Source organism: Muscardinus avellanarius, assembly GCF_963383645.1.
Source record: "Muscardinus avellanarius genome assembly, chromosome: 6".
Lineage (NCBI taxonomy): Eukaryota > Metazoa > Chordata > Mammalia > Rodentia > Gliridae > Muscardinus > Muscardinus avellanarius.
This window is the reverse complement of record NC_137791.1, coordinates 138913056-138940199: the sequence shown is the minus strand read 5'-3', so window position 1 is coordinate 138940199 and position 27144 is coordinate 138913056. Positions and strand designations below refer to the sequence as shown.

The following is a 27144-nucleotide window of genomic DNA, read 5'->3' as shown; positions in this document are numbered from 1 at the left end:
GGCTCCCTCCTCCCATGGGCTCCCTCCTCTCATCTGCCTGTGTCCTTCCTCCCTTGCCTGGGATGCTCCTCCTTGTTTGGCTGACCAGACCCTGGAGCAGATTTGGTGAACAGGAAGCAGGAGCAGGACTCAGGGGCCCTCCCAGGCCCCTCAGGGGACTGTGTTTGAGTACCCTCTCTAGCCTGGGGCTGGGTAGGGCTTTGCCCTGTGCCTCCCAATGGGGGGTGGAGGGCACTGCGCTGGGGGCCCTGCCCTTGGCTGGCAGGCCCAGCAGCCTCCTGAGCCCCCCAGGCTGCCTCCCCTCCTCAGCCTGGTCCTCCATACCCTTGGCCCCGCCTGCCCTCACTCCTTGTGGGGCCCCAGGCCACCTGCCACTGCTCTGCCCTGGCTCTGGCCAGGTGCCTCCGAGGCCAAGAGCCTGGATGGCAGGGCTGGGGGCCCCGGGAGGCCGGGCTGTGTGGGCCTTGGAGTCTTGGCTCCTATGACCAGGTGCAGCCCCTGCCCGGTAAAGCTTCTGTGCCCCGAGCTTTCAGTTCCGGGGGTACTGGCGGCCCTGGGGGTGGCTCCGTCTGGGCCTGGGCCCCTGCCTGCTGCTCTCTTGCTCACCCAGGGCCTCTTAGGGGTGGTGCGAGTCTGGCCCAGGAGGATGTTACCAGGGGCGGTGGGCAGTGTATACAAGAGAGAGAGGACATTGTGGGGTGGTGTGCAGAGGTAGCACTGGGGACGGTGAGGAGAGGACAGTGGGTAGACACAGCCCCCCCCCCCGCCAGACCCCAGTACAGGTGGCAGCCTTGTGGGCAGACCCAAGGCAGCCGCTGGCCAGCTCCCCGGGGCTCCCCTCCTGGCCGGCCACAGCCCGCCCCTCTCCTGGCATGGGGGTTCAGGGACCTCAGTGCTCACATTCCCTCTTGGGCAGGGCATGCCCTCGCTCAGCCAGCAGAAGGGCTTGTTCTTTGCAGGGGCTCCGGTAACAAATGCCGGACCCATCTCTGAGAACATCTCAGTTGAAACTGGCCAGTTGAGACAGAGGTCTGAGGTGGAGCGGGCGCCGGGCATTTATCATGAAACCTCAGGACGCCTGCCCAGCCTGGCCACCAGCCCTTTGCTCTTCATGGCGCCCACAGGCCTGGCCGGTGTCTGGCACTGGGGCCAACGACTGGCTAGACACGCATTGAGGGCCGGGCGGGGCTTGCCGGCCACCCACACTTGGCCCTGCCTCTGGGGACACAGCCTCTTTCACCGTGAGAAGAATTCACTGAGACGGGATCAGGGCTTCATGCGAGGCCTTTAGTCCAGGGGCAGCCCCAGCCCTCAAGGGTTAATGCGCTGTGCCTGCTGGTGTCCGGCAGCCCATACAGAGTGCCCGCTCTGACCTTGGGTAAGTGAAGGTGCACAATGGGCTGGCGGAGACCAGTTCCCTCCTCCCCCGTTGCCTGGGGCTACAGACGGAATGAAGGCAAAAAATGCAGAGGCCGAGTTGGTGCCTGATGAGGGACTGGGTGCTGGGCTGTTGCTGGGAGACTCCACGGCTGCGCTAAGGGCCCGGAGCCTCCTGCAGTGGAACCAGGCGTCCCCATGAGCGGCCGGCACTCAGGTTCACCTTCAGGGGCACCTGTGGGCAACAGTCAGCGTGAGCCCCGGGCCTGGACCAGCCGTGCCCACAGGCGGACGCATGGAGCCACAGCGCACACTCACACATGTGCAGGGTACAGACTCGCACCACATCCCCTGCCCGTCAAGATGCCTCCATCCTGGCAGAGATGCCCTGTCCGTGGTACCAGTAAGCAGGCCTGCAGGGCCGCCAAGCAAGGTGCCTGTGGGTGGGAGGGGCTCCGGGGCCATCTGTACCCACCACCTCAGGGCCTCGTCTGCAGCGCTGGTGGGGCCGGAGACCCTCCGGGTGCCCTGATGCTGAGTGGATGCCGGAGCTCCCTCTTGATAGGAAAGGACCAGCGCAGCTGTGGCCCCGCCCCAGCTCCTGCCTCCCAAAGCTCCTGCTGGCAGCCAGGGACCTGCAGCCCCTTCTCTGAGCTGCGGGCACAGGCCCGAGTGGACTGCCCCAGAGGGCAGGAGTCCCATGTCCGCCAGGCAGCGCCCCAGGCCGCTCCCGGGCCCTGCCAGGCCACTGCTGAGGAGGGAGGTGACATGTGTGCAGCACACGTTCGTCCCCGGTGAGAGAGTGAGGCGTCAGAGGGTTTCCCAGAAGGGCTGCTCCGCTCTCGGTGGGTGTGAGGGCCCTGGGCTGGACTGCCTCCTACGTGAGAGGGACACAGCTCTGGCCTCACCTGGCTGGGCCACGTAGGTTTCTGGGCCTGTACCTCCCCATCTCCCCTCCATCGTCCCCACTGTCCTGGGGCAGACGGCTTGGAATGACCCAGAGCCACCCCCAAGTGGTGCTGGCCAGCCTTGGGGCTGGGCTGGACGTGGCTGGGCTCACACCTGCGGCTGTGGTCAGATGCGTGGTGGAGTCACGGCCTGGGGCACCGCTGCTCATGTGGTGCCTTACCAGGCAGGGGCAGGCCACTTGGCGGGCCCGGGTCTTTGCTCCCAGAGCCGTGGATCTCCTGCTCCACCCTGGGCCGGTTCTGGCTGTGAGGCCGCCTGGGGAGGGGACGGGAGGGGAAGGGTGTGCTCCCTCACCTGCAGCTGTAGCTCCAGGGTCTGCACCTGCTGCAGGGACTCCATGGTTCTCCTGACAAGAGCTAGAACAGAAAGCAGAGCGGCTTGCGCTGCCTGGGCAGAAGCCTGCCCGCGCCTGGGCCTCGCGGGCCAGGAAGCTTCCAGTTGAGTTCTGCCCAGGCCCCGGCCCCACTTGATTCTCTTTTTTCTCTTTCTCTTCTCTTTTCTGTAGCTCTAGATGTTGAACTCGAGGCATTCTACCACCAAGTTCTACCCCAGCCCTTACTTATTTTTTTATTTTGAGACAAGTTCTCCTAAGTTACTGGTCTCGAACCTGTGATCTGTCTTCACCTCCTAAATACTGGGATTATAGCCATGCGCCACCTCACCTGGCTCCCTAATGGTTTCCTGTGTCCACAGGGCCACCTGGACTAGTTGACCTGGGGACTTAATCCCCACACGCAGCTCCCAGCTGGGTCGGTTCCTCCTGGCCACATCCTTGGGTCAGGATGCTGTCGGAGGCCCCCCCGCCTCCATCCAGCACGCTGCACTGTGTGCCCCCCGGCCTCAGCTTCCCCAGCTGGGGCTAGCCGGGCAGGTGGGCAGGCACCATGCTCCTGCCTCCTGCTCTGCCACAAGCTCTGGGGCTGGGCAGGGGCATGGGTCGCCTGCCTGGCCAGAGCAGCCCAGGCACAGCGGACTGACCCTCACGGCTTCTGGTGAGGTCTGATGGACCATCCATCCATGAGGGTAGCTCCCCTGTGTGGGCAGTGTGGCTGGTCTCAGAGCCTGGGAGATGGGCACCATCCTTCCACACCACCCCGGCACCCAGGGCACTGCCTTGGACATGTGTGATGATGCTCTGGAGCCCTGTGGCACCCACTTGGGCCTTTCCAGGGTCCACACAATAAGTTGGCATCTCTGTCTGCTGGAGAGGGGCCAGGGAGGGCAGAGCGGAGAGGCTTCAAGGAGACAGCAAGTCTCTTTAACTCTGTGGGACAAGAGCTTACCTGCAAACTCAGGGACCTGCGCGTCTTCCACTTCAAACAGCAGCTCGTCATGAATCTGGGCAACCAACCTGGAAGGGGGAAGAGTGGCCTGGGAGGCTGAGACATCTCCACAGCTCCTGGAAGCCATTGGCACGGGTGTTCAGGAGGATGCAGTCCTATGGGGGACCCAGCCTGGGCACTGCTGCCTGAGGCCACTCCACAGTCACTGGGACTGCTCCAGGGAGCTGGGAGAAGGGGCTGGAAGAGAGCGTGAAGGGCCCAAGGTCTGGCCCATGACGGGTGAGAGGGGCATGGGGCCTGCTGTGAGGGTGAGGACAAGTGTGGAATGGGGGCAGCACTTCTCCAAAGCTTAGAAGGTGATAGGGGATAATCTTTTAAAAACTGTGCTTTTGAAGTAAAAAACAAATACATACTTAAAACATATAAAAACTCAAAAGTGAAACATTTGAAAATCTTTCTACGGCCTCTGAATGGCAGGGGCATTTGGGTGGCCAGGCCTGGATATGAACCTTTTCCCAACAGTAGGTGCTTGTGTGGAGGTGGTCTGCAAGGCCCGGGAGCCTGCTGCAGCCCCAGGCAGGCTGAGTGCCCTGGGCTGAGGCCCGGGTGTGAACCCCCAGTGCTCCACACCAGCCCCTGTGTGCTCAGGGAGGGGTGACTCGAGACAGTCACAAGGATTTGAAGCCCCGCAGGAGGATGGAGGCATCGAGGAGTCCCATGTACTCCTCCCTGGCCCCACGTGGTCCTGGCAAGCTGGAGCTGCACGGGGCTCTGGTCATGGGTGTGATGGTGAGTCCCATCTGGAAGGCGCAGCGGCTCTCCACAAGCCTGAGCCAGCCCTCAGCAGAGACCCATGGTGGCCACCTCACTCCATTCTGTCCTCCTTTTTGCTGATGGGTGAGACGGACATGGAGCCATGTCCTCAGACACAGACAACACTTCCCAGTGCTCTTCCAGATGGTGTGGCCCAGGAACTTCCAGGAAGGCTGTGTGTGTGTGTGTGTGTGTGTGTGTGTGTGTGTGTGTTGTTGGGGGTTGAATTTAGGGGTATATCTTCCTCTGAATGTCACCCCCAGCCCTTTATTTTGGAAACAGGGCCTAACTAACTTGCTAGGGCTGGCTTCACACCTGTGATCCTCCTGCCTCAGCCTCCCAAGTACTGGGATTGCAGGCATGCGCCGCCACACCTGGCCTTCCAGGCAGGCTCTTGGAGGGCTGCCTTAGCTGGTGGCAGGTGCTCTTTTGGCCACCAGTACTTTTTCCTCTCGCCTGGAAGGTGTTGTGGTGATCAAGGCAGTCACCTCCACCATGGCACAGAAAGGGAATGGCCAGGAGCCACAGGGACACTGGCGCTGCTGTCCTGGGTTCTGAAGCAAGGTCAGAAACTGCCGTGCCCAGACTTCTCCTGATGGGAGAAGTTCATCTTCTGGAGTCTGAGTTGCTGGGCACGCACCCTGCTGGTTCTGCATCCATGGGTGTCATAGGGGTGCAGACCAGGAGGCAGTGGGTGCACACGCTCCTGGGCACTCCAGGAAAGTGTGCCACTGTATGCACAGCCTCTGCCAGGGCCCGGCACTTCGGCCTCCAAGCCAGACTGAGAAGGGACGGGCAGGGGCCGTGTTGCAGCCTCAGGTGCTTTTTCTTTGACTTCAAGGTATCTAGCGGGGTCTCTGGCTCCCAAGGGGCTTACTTTTCAAACTGGCAGCAACCTCAGTAAAGGTGCTTGTGAATCTTTCCAGATTTAGCACAAACAATTTCACACATCTTGAGATCACATGTTGAAGTCTGAGCCGCCGGTGTGGCAGGACTAAGAATAGGTGTGGCTGTTAGTCACCCTCACAGCCAGGGAGACATCACCGTGGCCCCGCTGGAAACTGGGGCACGGGGCGAGCAGAGGCAGTGGCGTGGGGAGCTGCGCTGCGCTGCAGCGCGGCACAGGCTTGGGCCCTCCGTGCTTCCAGGAAGAGTGGCTTCCATCCCTGCTCTGAGAGGACTTGAACCGCCAGAGCTCAGTGGACCCCACTCCTGTGCGGCAGTATTCCAGAACAGTCTCCCCATCCCCTGTGTGAGACCGGCCTGGCACCTCCCTCCTGAGTGCACCCGCTCTTCTGAGAGCACACCTGTACGGTGGCATTGCCCAACCCCTTGGAGAAGGGCACACAAGTCGGGCCTGCTGACCTGGCTCTGCATGAACCCGGACAAGTCTCAGCACGCTCGTGCCTCAGTTTCCCTTTCTCCACACCGAGTGAAAACTAGTGGCAGTTGACCCCGAGGAAGAGCTGCCTGTGCTCAGCTTTCAGGAGCACCGTCACCACGTGGACACCGGGACCTCACATCCCAGCTTCTTTTACCAGTGTCCCTAAGCAAAACAAGATGGCTTTTCTAGTCTTAAACTATCACAGATGCAGAACACTTGTGTAGCTTTCTCCTTCTGCCTCAATGGGAAATCAAACCAGGCTGCGCAGACCCTGTGAGAAGCTAAAATCTGCCCTCCGACACTATGGAAGCAGGCAGGACACGTGGATTTCAGGAACACCTTGGCAAGTGTGCACATGTGCACACGTGTGTGCGTGAGCCTGTGTGTATGCATGCTGGGGAGGGGGCAGATGGCGACAGGAGAAACATCAAGGCACGCTCTGCACACACTGCTCCCAGCTTCCCACCTCCAGTTGCTGCGGCAGTTGGCACAGCCAGATCAGCACGGTCAGCCTCCAGCCCTCGGTTACAGGTGCCACCCCACAGTCCACACTCCTGTGCCAGGCTGCTGAACTGACCCAAAGAGCACAGCTCAGCCAGGCGGGGGCGCACGCCTGTGATCCCCGTACTTGGGAGGCTGAGACAGGAGGCTCACAGGTTCAAGACCAGCTTTAGCTATTTAGGGAGGCCTTAGCAACTTAGAGAAACCCTACTAGAAAAAAAAAAGGGGGCTAGAGGTGTAGCCCAGTGTATTCAATCCCCAATACCATAACCCTCCCGCCCAGGCTCAAAGGTCAAAATAGAGACAGGGGGTAGTATTTGGAGTCATAAGGGAAACAGGTGTTTTTTGTGGTGCTAGGGATTGAACTCAAGGACATTCTACTTCTGAGCTATATCCCCAGCCCCAATTTCTATTTTATTTTTTTATTTGGAAACAGTGTCTCATTAAGTTTTTTTGGGGGGGATACTGGGGATGGAACCCAGGGGCACTCTACCTTCGAACTACACCCCCAGCCCTATTTTTTATTCTTTATTGAAACAGGGTCTCACTGAGTTGCAGAGGGCCTCACCGAGTACCTGAGGCTGGCAGCAAATTGCGATCCTCCTGTGTCAGCCTCCCGAATGCTGGGATTACAAGTGTGTGCCACCACGCCTGGCTCACTAAATTGTTGAAAGCCTCACCAAGTTGCTAAGGCTGGCTTCAAACCTTCACATCTTCCTGGCTCAGCCTCCCAAGTACAGGCATGCGCCCCCACACACTGCTGGGAGACAGCTTTTTAAAGACAACAAATCTCTAAGGAGAAGCGCCATGTGAATACAAATCAGAAGCCACAGGAAGCCACAAGCTCAGATGGAAGAGGGAGGCCTGAGGCCTGCGTCCCAAAGGCAGGGCCACGGTGCTGTGGATGCGGCTGGTGAGACGCTTCACACTTCACCAGCAGAGAAGGGCTTGCCACCTTCTGGCTCCCCTCCCAGCAGTGCAGGTGCTGGCCCATGGGGCAGGCAGGGGCACTCTGGCTGCAGGAGACAGCCCATAAGACAGACACCAAGCCCGTGCCCTCAGGGTGGGTGGACACGTGAAGAGAAGTCATCTGGAGGGGCTGATGTGGGTCAGCAGTTTGAAGGGTCCTGGGATCCTGGAAGAGGTTCCATGTTCACAGGACAGAAAGTGTCAGTGCCAGGACCTTGGGTGCAGGAGGAGGTGTCTGGGCCGATGGGGCCAGGGCGGGGCGGCCCAGGGAGGCCTTGCCATGGAGCTGCGTCTGAATGCTAGTGTTGACTACAGAGGGGCAGCAAGCAGGTGCTGGGTGGGCGTGGGGCAGAGTAGAGTCCCCAGGTCCTGATGTGGGGCCGTGGGCGCTGTGCTCGGGGTGTACATCCCCTTCAGACCCCGTTTCTGTCTTGACCGTCCTGTGCCAGGCTGTAGAGGCCAGCGATCACGCACTGGGCCTGGCTATGAGCCCTGGGGCTCAGGCTCAAGGGACCTTTTGCTCTGTTGTGCGTGGGCAACCAGAATCAAGGTCCCATAGGTCGGGGTAGCAGGCCCAGTCCTGCACAGAACAGCCACCCCACTTGAGCCCCACCAAGGCCTGGCCCAGGTGGATGAGCCATCCTCACTGACCTGGCCGTCAGGGTGGGGGAAGTGGCCACTGCAGCAAAGACACGGATCATGGCCATCTTACAGAGGTCCGCAGCAGAGCCTGTAGACACAGAGGGATCTGTGTCAGGCCCAGGCTCTCAGTAGGATCCCACACCCCCCATGGACGTGGGTCAGAATGCTCTGGCTAACAATGATGGCGTTTGTAACAGGAGGCAAACGTGGCATCCTCGCTCCTTCATCGCCTCTCCCTGCTCAGTGCCAGGCCGTGGGCTCGGCAGGCTTGTTCCAGAGCCAGGTACTCAGAGGTGACAAGGGCCCAGGCCAGGTCAGCACCGGAGCTCCAGGCCTGGCTCTGGTGCTGGCTAACCAGGCCTCAAGAGTCGGTTTTCCACTTGTAGCTATGTATGGGACTCTGTTGCCTCAATGGCTCTTAGGGGAAATATCCCAATTACAAAAATGACCCTAGTCAGGCATGGAGGTACACTCATATAATACCAGTACTTGAGAGGCTGAGAAAGGAGGGTCAAAGGTTTGAGGACAGCCTCAGCAATGAAGCAAAATTCTCAGCAACCTAGAGAGACCCTATTTAAGACCAAAACCCATAAGGGCCAAGGGTGTAGTTTTGAGGTAGAATGACCCTAGGTTTAATCCCCAGTCCAAAACAAAAAACAAAAATAACCAAACACATAAGAAGGGCTAGGGGTATAGCTCAGAGGTAGGATGCCCTGAGTTCAATCCCCAGTCACACACACACACCTGCCACATGCGGATGTGGGGACATTCATGTCTACTGACAGTGCCAGGCCAATGGGCCTGCGGCATGTGCTCCTGTGGGAGGGTCCACAGGAATGGGATCTGCGGGTGGCAGCAGGCTGGGGCTCCAGTACCTTGCACCACGAAGTTCACCGCCTGGCGCTCTGCTTGTGCCCGGAGCTGCTGGTTCTGTGTGTGGATCCTCGGCAGGGGCCTCCTTCGGCCCATGATAGACGTCACATAGCCTGAGTACGGGAAGGAGAAGCAGGTGAGAGGCAGCAACAAGCAGGCACGGCCTCTGTCCTGTACCAACTCCAGCTTCCCCGGGGCCTGCGTGTTGCCAGGACAGGTAGTTCTGTGGTCAGAGGGCAAGGACAGCAGTTGGGAGGCCCATTCTTGTCTTCCAGCTGCACACAGATGTGACACAGGACAGGGAGGGCAGTTTTCATCCTCTGGAAGTTGTTCAAAGCTGCCACAAAGTTGTGGGGCTTGGGCACTGAGTCCTCTCGCCTGCATAGAAGAAGCCAGAGCATGGCAAGGAGGCTGGAGTCTGAGTCAGAGGCCACATCCTCACGTGAGGCAGACCCATGTCCTCAGGGGCCTAACACGCCATGATCTGGGGGCTCTCTTTAGGAAAAGAAACAAACATGCTGCATTGTTCAGTATGTTCCTGACCAGCAAGGACTTGTGTTTTAACTGGGTGTGTGTGAGAACTGGATCCTCCACCTGTGAATTCATGTCTGAGGACTAGAAATAAATCCCTGCATATAAAGTAACCACAATTTTTAGGGTGCTGGGACTGAACCCAGGGCCTTGTGCCTGCTAGGTACATGCTCTACCACCCAGCCCACCCCCAGCACCAATCTGACGCTAATTAGGCGAGCGGGGCTTGAGTACCTATGCAGCGCCAGGCCACAGGCATGGTCCTCTCGTGGTACCTGGCAGTGAGGTGGGACTTTCCAGCCCTTGTGGTTTCGTGTGTCTAATGGTTCTGCTGGATTCTAGGCATTGTGGGCTTTGCCTTGCTGAACATAGGCCTTGCTATCTGCTATCCAAGAGCATCTTGGCACCCAGAGTTACTTGCAGGTCCCCTTGGTCTTCTGAGGTCAGATTTTAAGCTGGATGGAATAGGGAGGCCTCTTCCCTAGGGCTCATTTAGGTCTTCCTGTAAGATATGGCCCCTTCAGAGGTCTCTACTGAATATCCCAGGTGCCTGAGGGATCTGCACTCTGGATGGTCAGGACTTGGACGTCTCCAGCCCTGCGAGGACTCTGGAGCTGTCTACTGCTGCTCCCAGCAGCTGTTCTGCTGGGATCCCCCAACACCATGTTCTGTGCTCACTAGATTCACCTCCCTGTCTCTTCTCTCAGCTGCCAGAGCACCACGCTGCCTCTGTCTACTCACATACTTTACCCTGTTCTCATGGTGGCTGTGGAGTGACTGTACTGTGGCCTGACTCCACACCCTTTAAAACTCACTTCTCTGCCCAGCACTTCAGCCCATCCCTGGAGAGCCTCTCTGGTCCTGGCCCTCATGGGTGCTCAGGGTGGAACAAGACTCTGGAAGCCATTTTCACATCAGGACGGCTCGCACCCCTCGCCAGGAGAGCGCAGGACGCACCACACTCCAGTGCAGAAACCCATGCAAAAGGAGCCGCCACCTCAACTTTCCCTAGCTAGATCCCAAGCACAGCCGTGGCTCCTCCAAGGCCACCTGGCAGGGGAAGGAGCAAGGTGAGGACGCTGGGCCCCAGGAGACAGGAGTCTCGGCTGAACAGCAGTTCAAGTGCCTGGTTTTTGCCAATTTTACCCAAAACACGAGCACATGAGCACACTGCAGGCCTCTCCTGGGGCCCGAGGAGGGATCGGGTCTCAAGAGTCCACATGCCTGCGCGGGGAATGCGGAGCGCTGACACCTGAGAGCTGGCCTCCCTCCCGCATCTCCAGTGTGCCCTGCCCGAAGCGTCTTCGGCTCTCCTGTCATTCTCCCTCCACCTCTACCAGTGTTGAACTAACGCTTCTGCTGCTTCTAGGCTGCTCTCAGGGGCGGCTCTGCCTTCAGACTTCCCTTCCAATCTCTTCTCTACACATTTTTTGCTTTTTTTGGTACTGGGGATGAAACCTAGGGACATTCTACCTCTGAGCTACACCCCCAACCTTATTTTTCATTCTTTATTTTGAAACAGGGTCTCTCTAAGTTATAGGGGACCTCACTAAGTTGCTGAGGCTGCCTGTGAACTTGTGATCCTTTTTTTCTCAGCCTCCCAAGTACTGGAATTACAAGTGTGCGCCACCACGCCTGCTCTCCATACTTTTACTGGGATATTTTTAAAGTAACAGTCTGATGAAGCCCAGGCTCTTCCCATGCAGAGTGTGTGCGTGTCTTACCCGGCCCACTGTTCCTTTTCTGGTGTCCAGGCCTGCCCAGGTCTCTCCACCTGCCTGTGCCAGGCGCCTCCCCTGGTCCTTGAGTCCCAGCCCAGGTCACTTCAGCGAGGCCACAGTGGCAGCTGTTCTGGGCCTCTGCCGCTCTCCACCTTGGCCTGTTGGACCCTTCCATACTGAGGATGCATTTTCTGTTGCCTCTGAATGTCCTGGCTCAATCATGGGCTGTCCTCCATTGAACCTGAGCTCCAGGGACACATGCCGGGCACCCAGCAAACATTTGCAGATGAATTCTAGTATGCCTTTTACGGCATGTGCTAGACACCATAACAGTTGGGTCAAAGGGCATGCACTCTCCTTCTCTGGGCATGTGACACCCGCGTCCCTTCAGGAAGGCTGAGTACGGGAGTGGTGCTTGCGGCAGGGAAGAGTGCAGGGCTGCCTTGGGCCGCTGCTGCAGCCCACCTGTGACCCCTGGGAGTTGGACAGCTACTTAACCTCCAGGCGACTCATGTCATTCTGTTTCAAAGTAGGTAACAATATTGCCTAATTCTTTTTTGAGGCAAGGGTTACAGGACTCACTTTATGGAAAACGTTTAAAATCACACTATACCACTCTCTGGGTTGTGATTATTATCTTTCATCCACAGTGTATGAGAGGACCCTGGCTCCATATATTCTCATCAACACTGGGTACTAGCACTACTTCAACATTTCAAATTGACTGGCCAGGCTGGCGGGGTAGACCTCTTGAGGAGGTGCCCTCCCCAGGCCCTGGCGGGGGGCGGGGGAGGGGATGGAAATGGTCAGCTGGCTGGTGCTCCATGCGCCCCAGTGAGCAGGCGGGAGCTGAGACTGTGGAAGCTGTGGGCTGGTGGGGACAGCCAGACGGCCAAGGGGGAGCCTGTGCCAGGCGGCCCTGAAGTCATGGGGTGTGTGTACAGGAGCTGCAGTGACAAGACTGTGTATACAGTCCTCAGGGTACCTGGGAGGACTCAAGGGAGCTGGGAGTACTGAAGGCTGCCCACCAGGTGCTGCCTGTGCCCCGAGAGGGCTCTGCCAGGCCACACCCCAGCTCAGTTTTACTTTTTACTTCCAGATGGGTGTCAATTTGTGAGGGCTCTCTGTACCAATCATTTAAAAATATTTTTTGTTATTTCATTAATTTCTGTTTTCATTTGTTTTCTTCCTTCATCTTTACTGTTTTTCTTTTCCAAATTTCTTGTGTTAAATACAACTCAATTTATTGTCACAAATCTCTCTCTCTCTCTCTCTCTCTCTCTCTCTCTCTCTCTCTCTCTCTCTGGTGTGTGTGTTACTGGGAATTGAACTCAGGGGCATTTTTCCTCCAAGCTACACCTCCAGCCTTTTTATTTTTTCAAAACAGGGTCTCGCCATGTTGCTGAAGTTGCTTTCGAACCTGCAATCCTCCCATTTCAGTTTCTCAAGTACTGGAATTACAAATGTGTGCCACCATGTCTGGCTATTTTTCTCTTTTAAAAATACTCTCTTGCTGGGCATGGTGGAGCACACTTGCAATCTCAGCATTCGGGAGGCTGAGACTGGAGGATTGAGGTTTGTGGACAGCCTTAGCTACTTAGTGAGGCCCTCTGCAACTTAGTGAGACCCTGTCTCAAAATAAAGAATAAAAAATAGGGCAGGCAGTGTAGCTCAGAGTTCGAATGCCCCTGGGTTCCATCCTCAGACCCACAAAAAATAATAAAAATAATAAAATAATAAAAATACTCTCTTAAAATGGTCATGGTGGTACATACCTGCAATTTCAGTACTTAAGAGGCTGAGATAGGAGGATCACAGGTTTGTGGCCAGCTATAGCAACTTAACAAGGCCCTCTGAAACTTAGTGAGACCCCATTTCAAAATAAAATAAACAAAATAAAATAGGGCTAGGGGTGTAACTCAGAGTTCATGCCCCTAGGTTCAATCCTAATACCAAATAAATAAGTAAATAGATACTCTCAAAATATCCCTTTGTCTCACAGTAAATTGTCAGTGTCAGTGTTGCCATGCCTCATGGTTTTTGATGAGGCCTTTTGACCATCGTTTATTCCTAAAATCTTTGTTTTTTTCTTTTCTGTGTTTATTTGTTTGTTGTACTGGGGATTGAACCCAGGGTATTCTACCTCTGAGCTATACCCCAGGCCCTATTTTTTATTTTGAAACAGGGTCTCACTAAGTTGCGGAGGGCCTAAGTTGCTGAGGCTAGCTTCAAACCTGCGATCTCCTGTCTCAGCCTTCCAAGTACTGGGATTCCTACTGTAAGCCCCTAATCTGGTTAGCTTTGTCCTTTTCTTGGGATGTCTGTTTTATCTTGCCTTCCTTAGGATTGTGACATGGTTTAGAGGCACGTGGATGGATGGCAAAGCACACAGGAGCACGTAAAAGCTGCCTTCTCAGTGCACTGCGGCTGCAGACAGGCTCTTCTTGGCATGTCCCCACTTCTCCTTCTGGAGGAGAAGGAGCGCTGTTGATCTTGACGTCTGTTTCTGTTTCCTCTGTGGCCAAACTGTGGAGATATTTTGCAAACGTACTACATGCCTTTCACAGGAATGTGTGCTCTCCATCTCTAGGTGTGGGGGTCTGTCTGTTCTGCCCGTTTGCAGCTATGTCTGTTCATCTTGTTGCTTCAGGTGAGCCCGACACTCTGCCCCTCTTGTCTATTAGCAAGAGCTGATAGCTCACCCAGGTGTCCCCAGCCTCAGTTGTCCAGCCCTGCCCATCCACACACTGTCCACCTGTTTGTCTACCCACCAGCCACAGGGCCAGAAGCCATGGACACCACTAGCCACTGCAGAGGGAGAGGGAGCAGGGGCCCCAGGGGCTTGGCTATAGCTGGCTTACCTGTGTGTTGACAATGGGCAATAGTTGCTTGGGCAAAGTCCTTGATTTTCTTGTACCTCTGCATAAAGCTTTCCAAAAACTGGGTGGCTTCCTGAATGGAAACTCCAAGGCAAGCAGCAAGCCGCTCCTTCCCTGTATGAGTTGGAAAGAGTCATGATCAGAGACCAGGACTAGCCCAAACCAGGTGAGTTAGGGGTACTGGGAGCAGCCACCAGGAAGGGACCAGGTGCATGGGGTTGAGCTGAGGCCCGCTAGCACCCTGGTCGTCTGGTTGGTCAGGATGGTGCTGGCTTTGGGCTTCTCACTCTGGAGGCTGGGTGCCATCCAACTGGACAGAGCCTGGTAGACACTTATTTCTTCAGCAACGACTATTGTCCTTCAGGTACCGCAGGTGAAGCTGCTGGTGAGGTGGACATGGTCCCTGTTCTCGGCTCGGCTGGCAGGACACCCAACTACAGAACTGGGGAAGGCTGAAAAGGGGCACAGAGGACAAGGGAAGACATCTATGCCAGATGATGGGCATGCGCCCAGGAATTCCCACACTTAAGATTTTTATTTTGAAGCCGGGCGTGGTGGCGCACGCTTGTAATCCCCATGCTTGGGAGGCTGAGACAGGAGGATCGCACAGGTTCGAAGCCAGCCTCAGCTACTTAGTGAGGCTCTCAGCAACTTAGTGAGACCCTGTTTCCAAATAAAATATAAAATAGGTCTGGAAGAAAGAAGTAGAAAGCCTCTACCCAGAGGTAGAAAGCCTCTGGGTTCCACCCCCAGTACCACACATACACACACAAAAAAGATTTTTATTTTGGAACAAATGCTTTTGGTCCAGACTAATATTTTGCTCTAGAAAGTAAGCTGCTTATAGCAAAGTCTCTGGTTAAGCTGGCACAGCACATGACCCTCCTGCTCGCCTAGGTCTGAGTACAGCTCCATCACTCAGAGGAGCTGCTGTGTGGCCTTGAGAAGTTGCCTGGCCCTCAGTAAACTCATTTCCTCAAGCATGAATTAGGAACCACTGTCCTTATCCCCAGGGCTGCTAGGAACCTGTGAGCCAAGGTACTTAAAGCTCTGAGCAGTGCCTGGCTCTTACTCGGTGTTTAGTATGTGTCACCCTATTCCATTTTCCTCCAGAAAAGTACAGTGAGAGCCCATGAGGAGGGTGTGGGGCACTCTGACAGTAGGATTATGGGCAAATCCCTGGGCTCTAGGGGGTCTGCATGGCTGGAGGGAACCCCAGCTCTGCATTCCTGGGAGATCATCACCAAGGCCAGGGGAAGGCGTGCTCTTCCCCGCATGAGGCTAGCTCTGGGCCCCCTGGAGGATACCAGGGCCTTCAGACAGGATGGACCAGAGGCCATGGCCCAGGGGTGGAGGGGTGGGGTCTGTGAAGACAAGGAAGAGGCCCCTAGGGAGTGAAACTGACAGCCTCTGGGGTCTGGTTCTTTTTGTTTTTGCAGTACTGGGGATGGAACCCAGGGGCATTCTACCTCCTAGCTACACCCCCAGCTCTATTTTTTATTCTTTTATTTTGAAACAGGGTCTCACTGAGTTGCAAAAGACCTCACTAAGTAGCTGAGGCTGGCCATGAACCGTGATCCTCCTATCTCAGCCTCCTAAATGCTGGGATTACAAACATGCACCACCACGCCCAGCTGGGGTCTGGTTTTTGGCCTTGACTAGTGGAAGCCTTCAGTGATTGATCTTGGGACAGCAGAGGGGAGAGTGTTTGTCTCCACTGCTTTGCCAAGAAGAATGGGAAAGTGTGGTGCTCTGTTCTCCCCAATTTATCCCAGAAGCAAGAGATAAATTCTTGGAGTTCCTGGTTCTTCCCCTGTGCTCAGGCCTGCCTCACCACTCACAGCCATTTGACTGGAAATGAAAAAAAAAAAAAAGCCCACATTCCTTTTAGGGCTTAATCAAGATAGTGTGATATATTCACAAACAAGGTATTATGTGTTTTGCTACATTGTATTGAAAAAAAAAATCCATCTATAACTCTTTCATTCACATGCTGTGGCATACTCCCATAATCCCAATACTCAGGAGGCTGAGACAGGAAGAGTGCAGGTTCAAGGGCAGCCTAGACAACTTACAGAGATCTTTTTGTTCAAAAATTGAATAAATAAAATAGGGCTGGTGGTATAGCTCAGTGGTAGAGCAGCCCTGGGTTCCATTCCCAGAATTGCCCCCTTCCCACACATGCACAAACTCTTCTCTATCAAATACCAAACACCAGCCAGGCATGATGGCTCACGCTTGTAATCCCTGCCCTTGGGAGGTGGAGACAGGAGGATCGCACAGGTTTGAAGCCAGCCTCGCTGGCTTAAGAGGCCCTGTTTCCAAATAAAAATATAAAATAGGTCTGGGAGTGTAGCCCAGAGGTAGAAGGGTTTCCAGAAACCCCAGTACCACCAAACATAAACAAACAAACAAACAAACAAACAAACAAACCAAATCCCAAACACCATCCCTCAGCTATTGTACCACACTGCAAAGGCCATTGGTTTTCAGAAAGAAATCAGATGATGGCTAGACTCTTCAGCTAGGCCGGCCAGATGCACTTTGAGTCTTATTCTTAGCCAAGTATTTTGTCATCTCCAGTCTGCTGTAAGTCTATCTGGGGAATATTTTATTTCAGATATTTCCATTTCCCCCCCCCTTTCCCCATTTATTGTGAGCATATTTTTCTTTATGTCCTTGAGCATAGTCATAACAGCAATGTTGAAATTCTTTTCTGCCACGCTCCCTTGGGGTCATCTTAGACTCTGCTTTAAAAATCACCTTTTCTCGCTGGGCGTGGTGGAGCACACTTGTCATCCCCGCGCTTGGGAGGCAGAGACAGGAGGATCGCGCAGGTTCGAAGCCAGCCACGTGCACTGGCTTAGGAGACCCTGTTTCCAAAATAAAAATGTAAAAGTAGGTCTGGGAGTGTAGCCCGGAGGTAGAAGGGCTTCCAGGAACCCCAGGACCACCAAAAAAAAAAAAAAAAAAAGAAAGAAAAGAAAATCACCTTTTCTCTTTAGTATGGTCATGCTACCCTGTTTCCTCATGTGTTTAGTAGTTTGGGATTGCATCATAGATACTATGAATATGTTGTAGAGACGTTGGATTCTGCTATTTTCTTCTTAGAAGCATTGGGTTTTAAAAAATTTTTATTGGTGCATTATATATGTTCATACATCATATTGGGGTAAAAAACTTTTATGGACATACATGTACATATCACCCATTTAGCCCCTACCCAATTCCCACCCCATTCCTCCCACCCCCATCCCTCCTTTCCTTGCTTGGCTTAGTGGTTGGCTTCAATATGTTTAAATATATTGTGTATTTTAGAGAATTTCCTTCTTTCCCCCTCCCATTCCCTCATTTAGGTTGTCTTGTTTGCTCCTCTATAGGATTTTCTTTTTCACCTAAAGTTCCTCCTATGACCCATTTCTCCTTAGCTTTCACATATTAGGGAAAGCATCCGATTTCTTATTTTTTGTGACTGAGTAGTCTCGCTTACCATAATGTCCTCCAGTTCCATCCATTTCCCTGAAAATGATGTAATTGATTTTTTTTAATGGCTGAGTAAAATTCCATTGTGTACATATCCCACAGTTTTGTAATCCTTTCATCTGTTGATAGACATCTTGGCTGGTTCCATAGTTTGGCTATGGTGAATTATGAACATAGATACACATGCATTAGTTTGGTAGTTTGGTTTCCTATCTTTTGGGTAGATACCCAGAAGTGGTACTGCTGGATCAAATGGTAGATTTGTTCCCATTCTTCTGAGGATTCTCCATACTGTTTTCCAAAGTGGTTGCACTAATTTGCAATCCCACCAACAATGTTTTAGAGTTCCCACTTCTCCACATCCTCGCCAGCATCTGTTGTTGTTTGTATTTTGAATGCTTGCCATTTTAGATGGAGTTATGTGAAATCTCAGGGTACTTTTGATTTGCATCTCTCTGATTATCAATGATATTGAGCATTTCTTCATGCATTTATTGGCCATTTGAATTTCTTCTTTCATGAAGTGTATTTAGTTCGCTTCCCCATTTTGTTATTGGATTATTTGGTTTTTTTTAGTGTTGAGTTTCTTGAGTTCTCTGTATATTCTAGATATTAGTCCTCTATTGGAGGGGTAGGTGGCAAAAATCTTCTCCCATTCTGTTGGCTCTCGGTTGAGGTTCTTGACAGTTTCCTTTGCTGAACAGAAGCTCTTCAGTTTCATGCAATCCCATGTATTGATTCGCCTTTTAGTTTCTTGTGCCTTTGGGGTCTTGTTGAGAAAGTGTTTATCTGTGCCTCTGTGTTGCAGTGTTGGACCTATGCCCTCTTCAAGGAGCTTCAAGGTCTCTGGTTTAATTTCCAAATCTTTGTTCCATCTTGAGTTGACTCTTGTGCAGGGTGAGAAAGTGGGATTCATTTCCAATTTTCTGCATATGGTTAACCAGTTTTGCCAACACCATTTGTTGAAGAGGATATCTTTTCTCCAGTGTATGTTTTTGGCCCCTTTGTCAAAAATCAAATGGCTGAAAGCGTGTGGACTTGTTTCTGGGTCATCTATTCTGCTCCACTGGTCTATATATCTGTTTTTTTGCCAGTACCATGCTGTTTTTATTACAATGGCTTTGTAGTATAGTTTAAAGTCAGGTATTGTGATTCCTCCTGCATGGTTTTTGTTGCTGAGAACTACTTTGGCTATTCTGGGCTTTTTGTTATTCCAAATAAATTTAAGAACTGATTTTTCTATGTCTGTGAGGAATGATCTTGATAGTTTAATGGGCATTGTGTTGAATCTGTAGATAACTTTTGGAAGGATGGCCATTTTAATGATATTTATTCTGCCAATCCATGAACATGGAAGATCTTTCCATCTTCTAAGATCTTCTTCGATTTCTTTTTTCAATGTTTTCTAATTTTCTTTGTAGAGATCTTTTACCTCCTTTGTTAAGTTTATTCCAAAATATTTTATTTTTTTGTGGGAGATCCTGAGTGAAAGTGTTTTCTGAATTTCTTTTTCAGTGGATTTATGGTTGGTGAACAGAAAAGCTTCTGATTTTTTAAGATTGATTTTGTATCCAGACATTTTGCTGAATTTGTTGATCAGTTCTATAAGCCTTTTGGTTGAGTTTGTTGGGTTTTCCAAATATAGTGTCATGTCATCTGCAAATAGTGAAAGTGAGTTCTTCTTTTCCTATTTGTACTCCTTTGATTTCCTTTTCTTGCCTTATTCCTCTGGCTAGAGTCTCTAGTACTACATTGAAGAGAAGTGATGATAATGTATATCCTTCTCTTGTTCCTGTTTTTAGGGGGAATTCTTGAAGTTTTCCCCCATTTAATATGATGTTGGTGGTGGGCTTATTGTAAATTGCTTTTATGATGTTGAGATATGTTCCTTTTATTTCAATTCTCTGCAGTGTTTTTATCATAAATGGATGTTGGTTTTTATCAAATGCTTTTCAGCATCTATTGAAATGATCATGTGATTTTTGTCTTTGATTCTATTTATATGATGAATTACATGGATTGATTTTTATATGTTGAACCTGCCTTGCATCCTTGGGATGAACCCTACCTGGTCATGGTGTATGATTTTCTTTATGTGGTTTTGAATGTGTGTTGCTAGTATTTTGTTTAATAGTTTTGCATCCAAGTTCATCAGAGATATAAGCCTGTAGTTTTCCTTCCTTGAACTGTCTTTATTCAGTTTGGGTATTAGTGTGATGTTGGCTTCATAGAATGTATTTGGAAGAGTCCCACTTTTTTCTATTTCATGAAATAGTTTGAGGAGTATTGGGGTTAGCTCTTCTATAAAGGTGTTATAGAATTCACTTGGAAAACCATCTGAACCTGGGCTTTTCTTTGATGGTAAGCTCTTTACTCAGTTTAGGAAGGTTGTATTTATCTAGACATTTGTCAATTTCCTCCAGATTTTCCATTTTGTTGGAGTATGGTTTTTCAAAGTAGTTTCTGATAATCCTTTGGATTTCTACACTGTCAGTAATAATGTCTCCTTTTTCATCTCTTATCTTCATAATTCAGTTTGATTCTCTCTTTTTTTAGTTAGGTTGGTTAGTGGTTTATCTATCTTGTTAATTTTTTCAAGAAACTAGCTTTTAGTTTTGTTGATTTTCTGTATTTTTTAATTCTCTACTTCATTAATTTCTGCTATAATTTTAATAATTTCCTGTCTTCTACTGGCTTTGGGGTTAGATTGTTCCTTCTTTTCAAAGGCTTTGAGGTGTGTCATTAGGTTATTTATTTGAAGATTTTCTGTTTTTCTTATGTGACATTCAGTGCTATAAATTTTCCTCTTAATACTGCCTTCAAAGTGTCCCAGAGGTTTTGATATGTTGTTTCTTTATTTTCATTTGTTTCTAGAAATTTCTTGATTTCACCTCTGATGTCTTCTGTGACCCATTCTTCATTCAGAAGTGTGGTGTTCAGTCTCCACATGTTTATGTTGTTTCTCTGTGTCTTATAGTTGATTTCTAGTTTCATTTGAATTTTTGTGTTATCAGGTTCTGATATTGTGAGGTTGTGGGCGTTCATTGCTCCATTGTTATTCCTCTTTCTCATGATTTCAGAAGTTTGTGCCTTTTCTGAGTTCTTCCCTGGTTCATCATGACTTCACTTAGGGTGCTCTGGATCTCGAGTCTGTGGTAATCTCGGGCACCACTATTCCTTTACTGGGTTGTATCGCAAAGTCTCAGACCCAGGGAGTTAATCGAGGCTGTGCAAGACCATGGGGGTGCCAGGCTTGGTGTTTCCCCACAGGGAGCTGAGACTAGGGTGTGGTATCTCTGCCACCCCAACTCCTTCACTGGGTTGGACTGCAAAATCTCAGACCCAGGGAAATTATCAAAGCTGTGCAAGTCCCTGGGGGTGCATTGTTGGGATTTCCCCTTTAGGTAGGGGCAGCAATTTCACTTACGGTTGTGTGCGCCAATCTGGAGCTGTTGCGGGTGGGGTGAACTCTCCACCGCCACTGGCAATATGGCGCTGCTGCCATGCCCTCAGCTGTGAGGCTGGCATATTTCTTTTCTGGTTTTGAGCTCCCTTCTGAGTCCCTGGAGGGTGTGATAAGCTTGACCACTGGGAGTTTTAGACGTTCTTTGCGCTGAAAGAACTGCTGAAATACACCCAAATGATCTCCAGCTGCTCACTTCAGCTCCTTGTTTACCTTTCCTCTCTGGAGCCTGGTGCTGTGAGGGAAGATGGCGCCGGTGCGGCATCCGCTGCAGCAATGTGGGCTAGTTTCTTTTCTGGTCTCTGGTTGTTCTTCTAGTCTTCTTTTTCTCTGTCTCTTGTATTTACAGTTTTTATTTCTCTGCTGATAGTGTTTTCTGGCTATGAAAAGCGCTGATTTTGTGGCAATAGAGATCAAGTGTTAGCAGGAGTCATAAATGCTGCTTTTCTCGGTCGCCATCTTCCAAGAAGTCCAGCATTGGGTTTTTTTTAGAGGGCAGTTAATTTAGCTAAATTCAGATGTCAAACTCTGTCTCCCTGCAGTGGACTGAAGCTGGAATTTCAGATCAATCCTTTTAGTCTTAGCTGGGCTGTTAGGAGTAGCCCCACTTCTGCACGGCTAGGAGTTAGCCAGAAACTTGGGCAAGGTTCATACCCAGAATTTAGGTTTTCTCTCAGGCTCTCTTCTTTCAAAGAAAGTGAACTCCTGCCTTTACTTTCCAGTTTCTCAGACTGCACCAAATCCTGGCCTCTGGTCTTTCGAGCTAGGGCTGGGTTTCTATCAGTTTCACCCCCCATAGTGCTGACGTGATTTGCCTTTAGATGCAGAGCTATGAGATGGGGAACTCACTGAACTGTTCCTTTCTCACAAGTATTAAGCAGCGTCCTGCTTCTGATTGCTTTTAGATACTTACTAGTGCTCTCAGGTAGTTTTTTGTTGTTTTTTTTTTTTTTTTTTTTGTTTTTTTTGCAGATCTGGGAATGGAACCCAGGGGTATTTGACATTTGAGCTATACCCCCAGCCCTATTTTTTATTCTTTATTTTGAAACAGGGGCCTCACTAAGTAGCTGAGTCTGTCTGCGAACCACGATCCTCTGGTCTCAGCCTCCAAAATACTGAGATTACAAGTAAGTGTCACCACACCTGGCCAAGTAGTTTTATGTATGTATGTATGTATCTATGTATGTATTTATTTTTCATTTTTTTGTGGTACTGGGGCTTGAACCCAGAGGCATTCTACTTCTGAGCTATACCTTTAGCCCTATTTTATTTTTAAACAGGGTCTCATTAAGCTGAGGATGGCCTCACTAAGTAGCTGAGGCTGGCTGTGTATCTGTGATCCTCCTCTCTTAGCCTCCCAAGTACTGGGATTACAAGTGTGTATCACCACATCCATCTCAAGACTCTGTTTCAAAATAAAAAACAAAATAGGGATAGGGGTATAGTTTGGAGTTAGAATGTCTCTGGGTTAAACCCCCAGTAACACACACACACACACACACACACACACACACACACACACACACACTACCACCACCACCACCAACAACAACAACAACAACAACAACAACACCCAGATATTTATGGCCAAGAGCAGACTCCTGTCCTTTCTCCTGTGAAGCTGTCAGGCTCTTGGGAGGGTAGTGGGTGGCCACGCTCCCTGTTCATGAAGAAAGTCTGCCTGCAAGAGGAGCCAATGATGAAGCAACCCCAAAACAAGCAGAGATGGAAATGGAGACAAGGGTCAGCCAGCCTCCAGGTCCACGTCCTGCTCCTGCGCCTGGGCAGGGGTGTCATACTCAGGCCCCTCCCTACTGGTGGCCTCTGTTCTTGCTTCCTGGGCACCGGCTCTGCTCTTCCGCAGAATGCCCCGCTCTCATTCAGCTGATCTGGTTTCTGCATTTTGGTTCTCATCACAGGCAGCCCCATCTTTGAGAGCACCAGGATCTGCTGGTCGATCACTGAACATTCCCCACCCAATGTCTAATTATATCCTCCATTTGTGCGAGCAGCACAGACTTAACTCTAGGAAAACATCATTCCTCCCTCGCTGTAAGTGCTGCCCCTCTCCTCCCTACCTGTGGTCTCTGCTCTTGTTGTTTAGGGCCCGGCAATGCCTGGCCCATGTGGCCCAGATTGGTGGCTGGTTTCCAACTAGACAGGCCTTTCTTTTTTAGTGTGTTGTCCTGGGCATTGAACTCAGGGGCATTCTACCTCTGAGCTACACTCCCAGCCCTACTTTATTTTTTATTTTGAGACAGGGTTTCACTGAGTTGCAGAGGGCCTAAGTTGCTGAGGCTGGCCGTGAACCTGTGATCCTCATGTCTCAGTTTCCCAAGGACTGGGATTATAAGCATATGCCACCACCTTAGGCTTTGGACAGGCCTTTCTGCATACCCAAGGGTTGCTTTTCTGGGCAGTCTCAGTGGATCATAGGCTGGATCCACAGAGCAATCCGGGGGCTCCCTGTGTACCGAGGACTCTCAGCATTGAGCTCAGCCCTGCTTGTACATCTCTCCTGGCAGAGGCAAGGCCATTAGAAGCAAGCTCTGGACCCTTGTCCACAGTCCTCCTGGTGCAGGGCGGGCCTGGCACATTACATGCACTCAGTAAGTGTCTATGACTGCACAATGACTGGAAGTGGAGCACACCGAGGAAGGACTGAGAAAATTCACTATTTGGCCAACTCTCAGAAAACAGGAGCTTAGCAGCCTGAAGGATGGGGTAGCCAGCTTCCTGGAAAAGCCAGGTTCCTTAAGCAGGTCAAGTGAACTGTGGGGGTCGGGGGGACCTGGCAGGTTGGCAGGTGCTGAATTCAGCTGGCTGAGGTGGGGTAGTGGCCTGTGAGGCAGCCCTGGGTCAAGGCTCCAGATACATGTGGGTACTTGCCCGGGGTGGTTCAGGCCTAGGCCTGCCTGCCACCTGCAGGGGCTGAGTACATGCACCCACACCCATCTTGAACATCTCCTCTGCTTGTTTCACAGCGTGTGTTTCCTCTGCTGTCCTCGACATTGTCCTCTCAAGGATCATGGAATTGATTTTCTCAAGAATGTGCTGGAACTGTGCTTCTACAGTGGCCAGCATTTCCATCAGCAGCTTCTGGGCCTCTGAGAGGTGTGTTCTGTGAAAATACATCGCTGCATGCCACCGAGAGCTGCCTGGTCAGAGCCCGTGCACTGAATCCCACGGCCCCAGCAGCCCAGCGCCCTGGTGAGCGCGTGGGTCCTTGGCTGGCTCATCTGACAAGACTCTGGCTTCACACAAGGAAGAACAGGGATAGCCAGAGATGAGTCGCAGATGCGTGGTAATTTGGGCTGTCAGGCAGGCGGGAACAATGGAGGCAGTGAAGATGGAGACTTGGGGTGGGAGCCCTGTCAGCACCAGGGCTAAAAGCAGCCAAATTACCCTCTTCACCAGCATCACAGCTAATGACACTGTTTATTTGCAGTGTAGCTCTTTTGCTCTCCAAAAAATAAAAATAAAAATAAAACAATAAGGCTCTAGAGGAGCAGTGGACAGCTGTGAAGCCTACCTCCACCTGGGGGAGGTGGCCTGCTGCCTCCTGGAGTCCAGTGTGCCCTTGGTGGGCACTCACATGCCCATCCTGTATCCCTTTCTCCTGATGGGGAAGGAGAGGCCAGGGTGAGAGCTGGGGTGAGGCCAGGAAACCTCGGGAAACTGCTTGGTGTCTTGGAGTACATATGGACATAGCCCTGCACCGAAGCAGGATCTAGGTGGGTGGCAGATGACAGAGGTGAGGGCTAGCACCTCATATGTAGAAGGCCACCTGGTTGTGGGGGGCAGCTCTGGGCCTGCAGAGTGGAGCCCGTGGTGCAGCAAGAACAAGAACCCAGGGTGTCAAGAGCTAATCTACGTGTAAGAACGCAGCCTCCCCTCAGCAGAGGCTCAGGGCACCGCTGGTGGGGAGGTCGGCGGCTCTGAGGGAGTTCGTCTGCTCTCCAGATCCTGTGCACATGACAAGAATGTTCTCAAAGGTGTATTAAGGCATTTGTTCAGTAAGCACCGAGTCTTCTCTGTGCCCTGCCATTAGCAGAACCAACAGGGCCCCTCTGCTCTGGGCTCAGGCTTGTTGGCCAGGAGACCCTGTGCAGGCAAGATGGTGCAGAGCCCAAGTCTCACTGCCAGAGCTGGGCCTGCAAGAGGCTCCCTCCCCAGTAGAACCGGCTGTGGCCTGCAGAGGACCCACAGAAACTGTGAGGGGATGGATGGGTATTTTCAAAAGTTGCTAACTTTCGTGTCAACTTATTACCCAGAAATGGGTGACTAGCACAGTGACTGAGGAGTGGAGCAGGGTGAGCTGAGCACACCTGTGCTCTGGGGTGCCCGAGGTCCACAGCGGATCTGCAGCGGGAAGGGTGAGGATGGAGGACGAAGGGAAGCCCTGAGGACGGAGGGGTTCTATGCACTTCCGGTGACTGCTTGATGTCCCCGCAGTTTGTCCTGAGGTGGGTGCAGAGTTGCTGCCTTTCCTTGAATGAACACAGGTTCTCTGTGGCAGGTGAGCTCTCTTCTCAGGGTCTTTGCACAAGCCATAGGGCTCAAAGTAGCGCTGAAGGCAGAAGGAGCTCCACTTGGGCCTACAGCAGCAGCAGGACCCCTCCTTTGCAAGAAGCTGGCGGCCCAAAGGCCTCTCTTGAGGGAAAACAGGCTTCACTTTAGCATGACCAGAGGGAGGAAGGAATAAAAAAATCCCACAGTCCACAGTCAGGAAGTGGAAGGGAGAGAAGGAGGGACGGTAGAAGACAGTTAAGGGCAGCTGGGCCGGCCAGGTCCTTAGAGGAAGAAGGGGAGGCTGCCGAGGGATCAGGGGTGGCCCAGGCCTCTGGCCTCCAGGATCTCCTGCCTGGCCCTGGCCCTGTGAGGTCTGGCATTGGCTGGGGCATAATTGGGTGAGCTCTGCTCTGGGGCAGATGCATGTGTGTAGAAGTGGAAATGTGTTAAGGTAGAGCCATTTTTTTTGGGGGGGGTACTGGGGATGGAACCCAAGGGCATTGTACCTCTGAGCTACACTCCAGACCTATTTTTTAGTCTTTTTTATTTTTGAAACAGGGTGTCACTGAGTTGCAAAGGACCTTGCTAAGTAGCTGAGGCTGTGAGTGAACCGTGATCCTCTGGTCTCCGCCTCCTGATTGCTGGGATTACAAGTGTGTGCCACCACGCCCAGCAAGCCAGAACCATTCTGAGGGCTCCAACTCCAAAAAGCCTTGGTGTTGGCACCTGGATGGAGGCTCCAAGTACAGAAAGGGCACAGCCAAGGGTCGGGGTTGGGGCCTGGCACAGTCACCCTCCAAGTGCCTCCTCTGTGAGTGGTGGGGATGCCATGACCCGACCATGAGCTGGTGTGACTAGTGTCCGGAGACACAAACGCCACCAGTGTTTGTCTCAGGTGTAAACAACACCCAGAGACTCATAGGATGATTTCTCAAGGCAAGGTGCTTGGCCTCTGACAGGCGGCCCCAAGACCTAAGCCCCTGCCCATAGCCCACCTGCTCCGTAGATCACCGAATACACCACCTTCTTGGTCCGTTCTCTGTCTGCCTGTGTCACATGCTCCAGGGGAAGGTCCTTCCTGCATTGAAAGATAGCAAATCAGCAGGAAGAGTTGGCACTTTCTACAGAGGGCCGGTGGGTCCAGACCACAGGCATCCCCTCTGCCTCGCTTCCCCTGGAGGTTCTGCATTTCAAGCCAGGCTGCCAGGTGGGCAGGGGAGCCAGGCAACATCTGCAGCATGTTGCTCACCAGGGCCCCAAACGCATGTGGATGGTGAGGCCACACAGGCTGCGGGCCAGCCCCATGTCAGCCCTCACATTCTGGGAGGTGCACAAATGAAACCCAGCACTGCGTCTACCAAGTGTACTTGATATTCAACCCAGCTCCAGGTGAGCCTGCCCCTGCTGAGTCCTGGGCCTGGCCCAGCCCTATGGCTGCTGCAGGGGTGAGCTGGTTTTCAGTCTTTTCTGGTGCCTTGCAGGATGGATAAGCAGTCTCTGCCTTGGCTTTCCACAGACGCAGGATGAGCTCTGTCCTGGGGCTGCAGCATTCAGACAAAATAGGGATCACTCCTACATCTGACCAACATCTGAACCACAAAGATTCAGTCCCCAAAGATTAAAGCCAAGATGGCTGAGAAGCACAGGGCACTGCTAATGCCACCAAGGACAGGCAGCCAGCCCTTTGCTTGGTGCCTACTCCTGCCTGATTTGCTTGCAAACATCCTTAGCATCCAACCAGACC

The 27144-nt window shown here is 52.0% G+C and overlaps 1 protein-coding gene across 1 annotated transcript in view; it reads right to left on the bottom strand.

The window, feature by feature from the left end:
- Window positions 1-1534: 1534 nt before the first annotated feature.
- Window positions 1535-27144, bottom strand: part of POLN (DNA polymerase nu) — a gene marked incomplete at both ends in the record, with an annotated part of 142091 nt that continues 116481 nt past the window's right edge. The window contains 7 exons of the mRNA XM_080697296.1: window positions 1535-1612; window positions 2641-2702; window positions 3630-3697; window positions 7948-8026; window positions 8814-8924; window positions 13925-14056; window positions 26396-26478. Coding sequence (XP_080553422.1) covers window positions 1535-1612; window positions 2641-2702; window positions 3630-3697; window positions 7948-8026; window positions 8814-8924; window positions 13925-14056; window positions 26396-26478 — 613 coding nt within the window. The remainder of the gene's footprint in view (window positions 1613-2640; window positions 2703-3629; window positions 3698-7947; window positions 8027-8813; window positions 8925-13924; window positions 14057-26395; window positions 26479-27144) is intronic.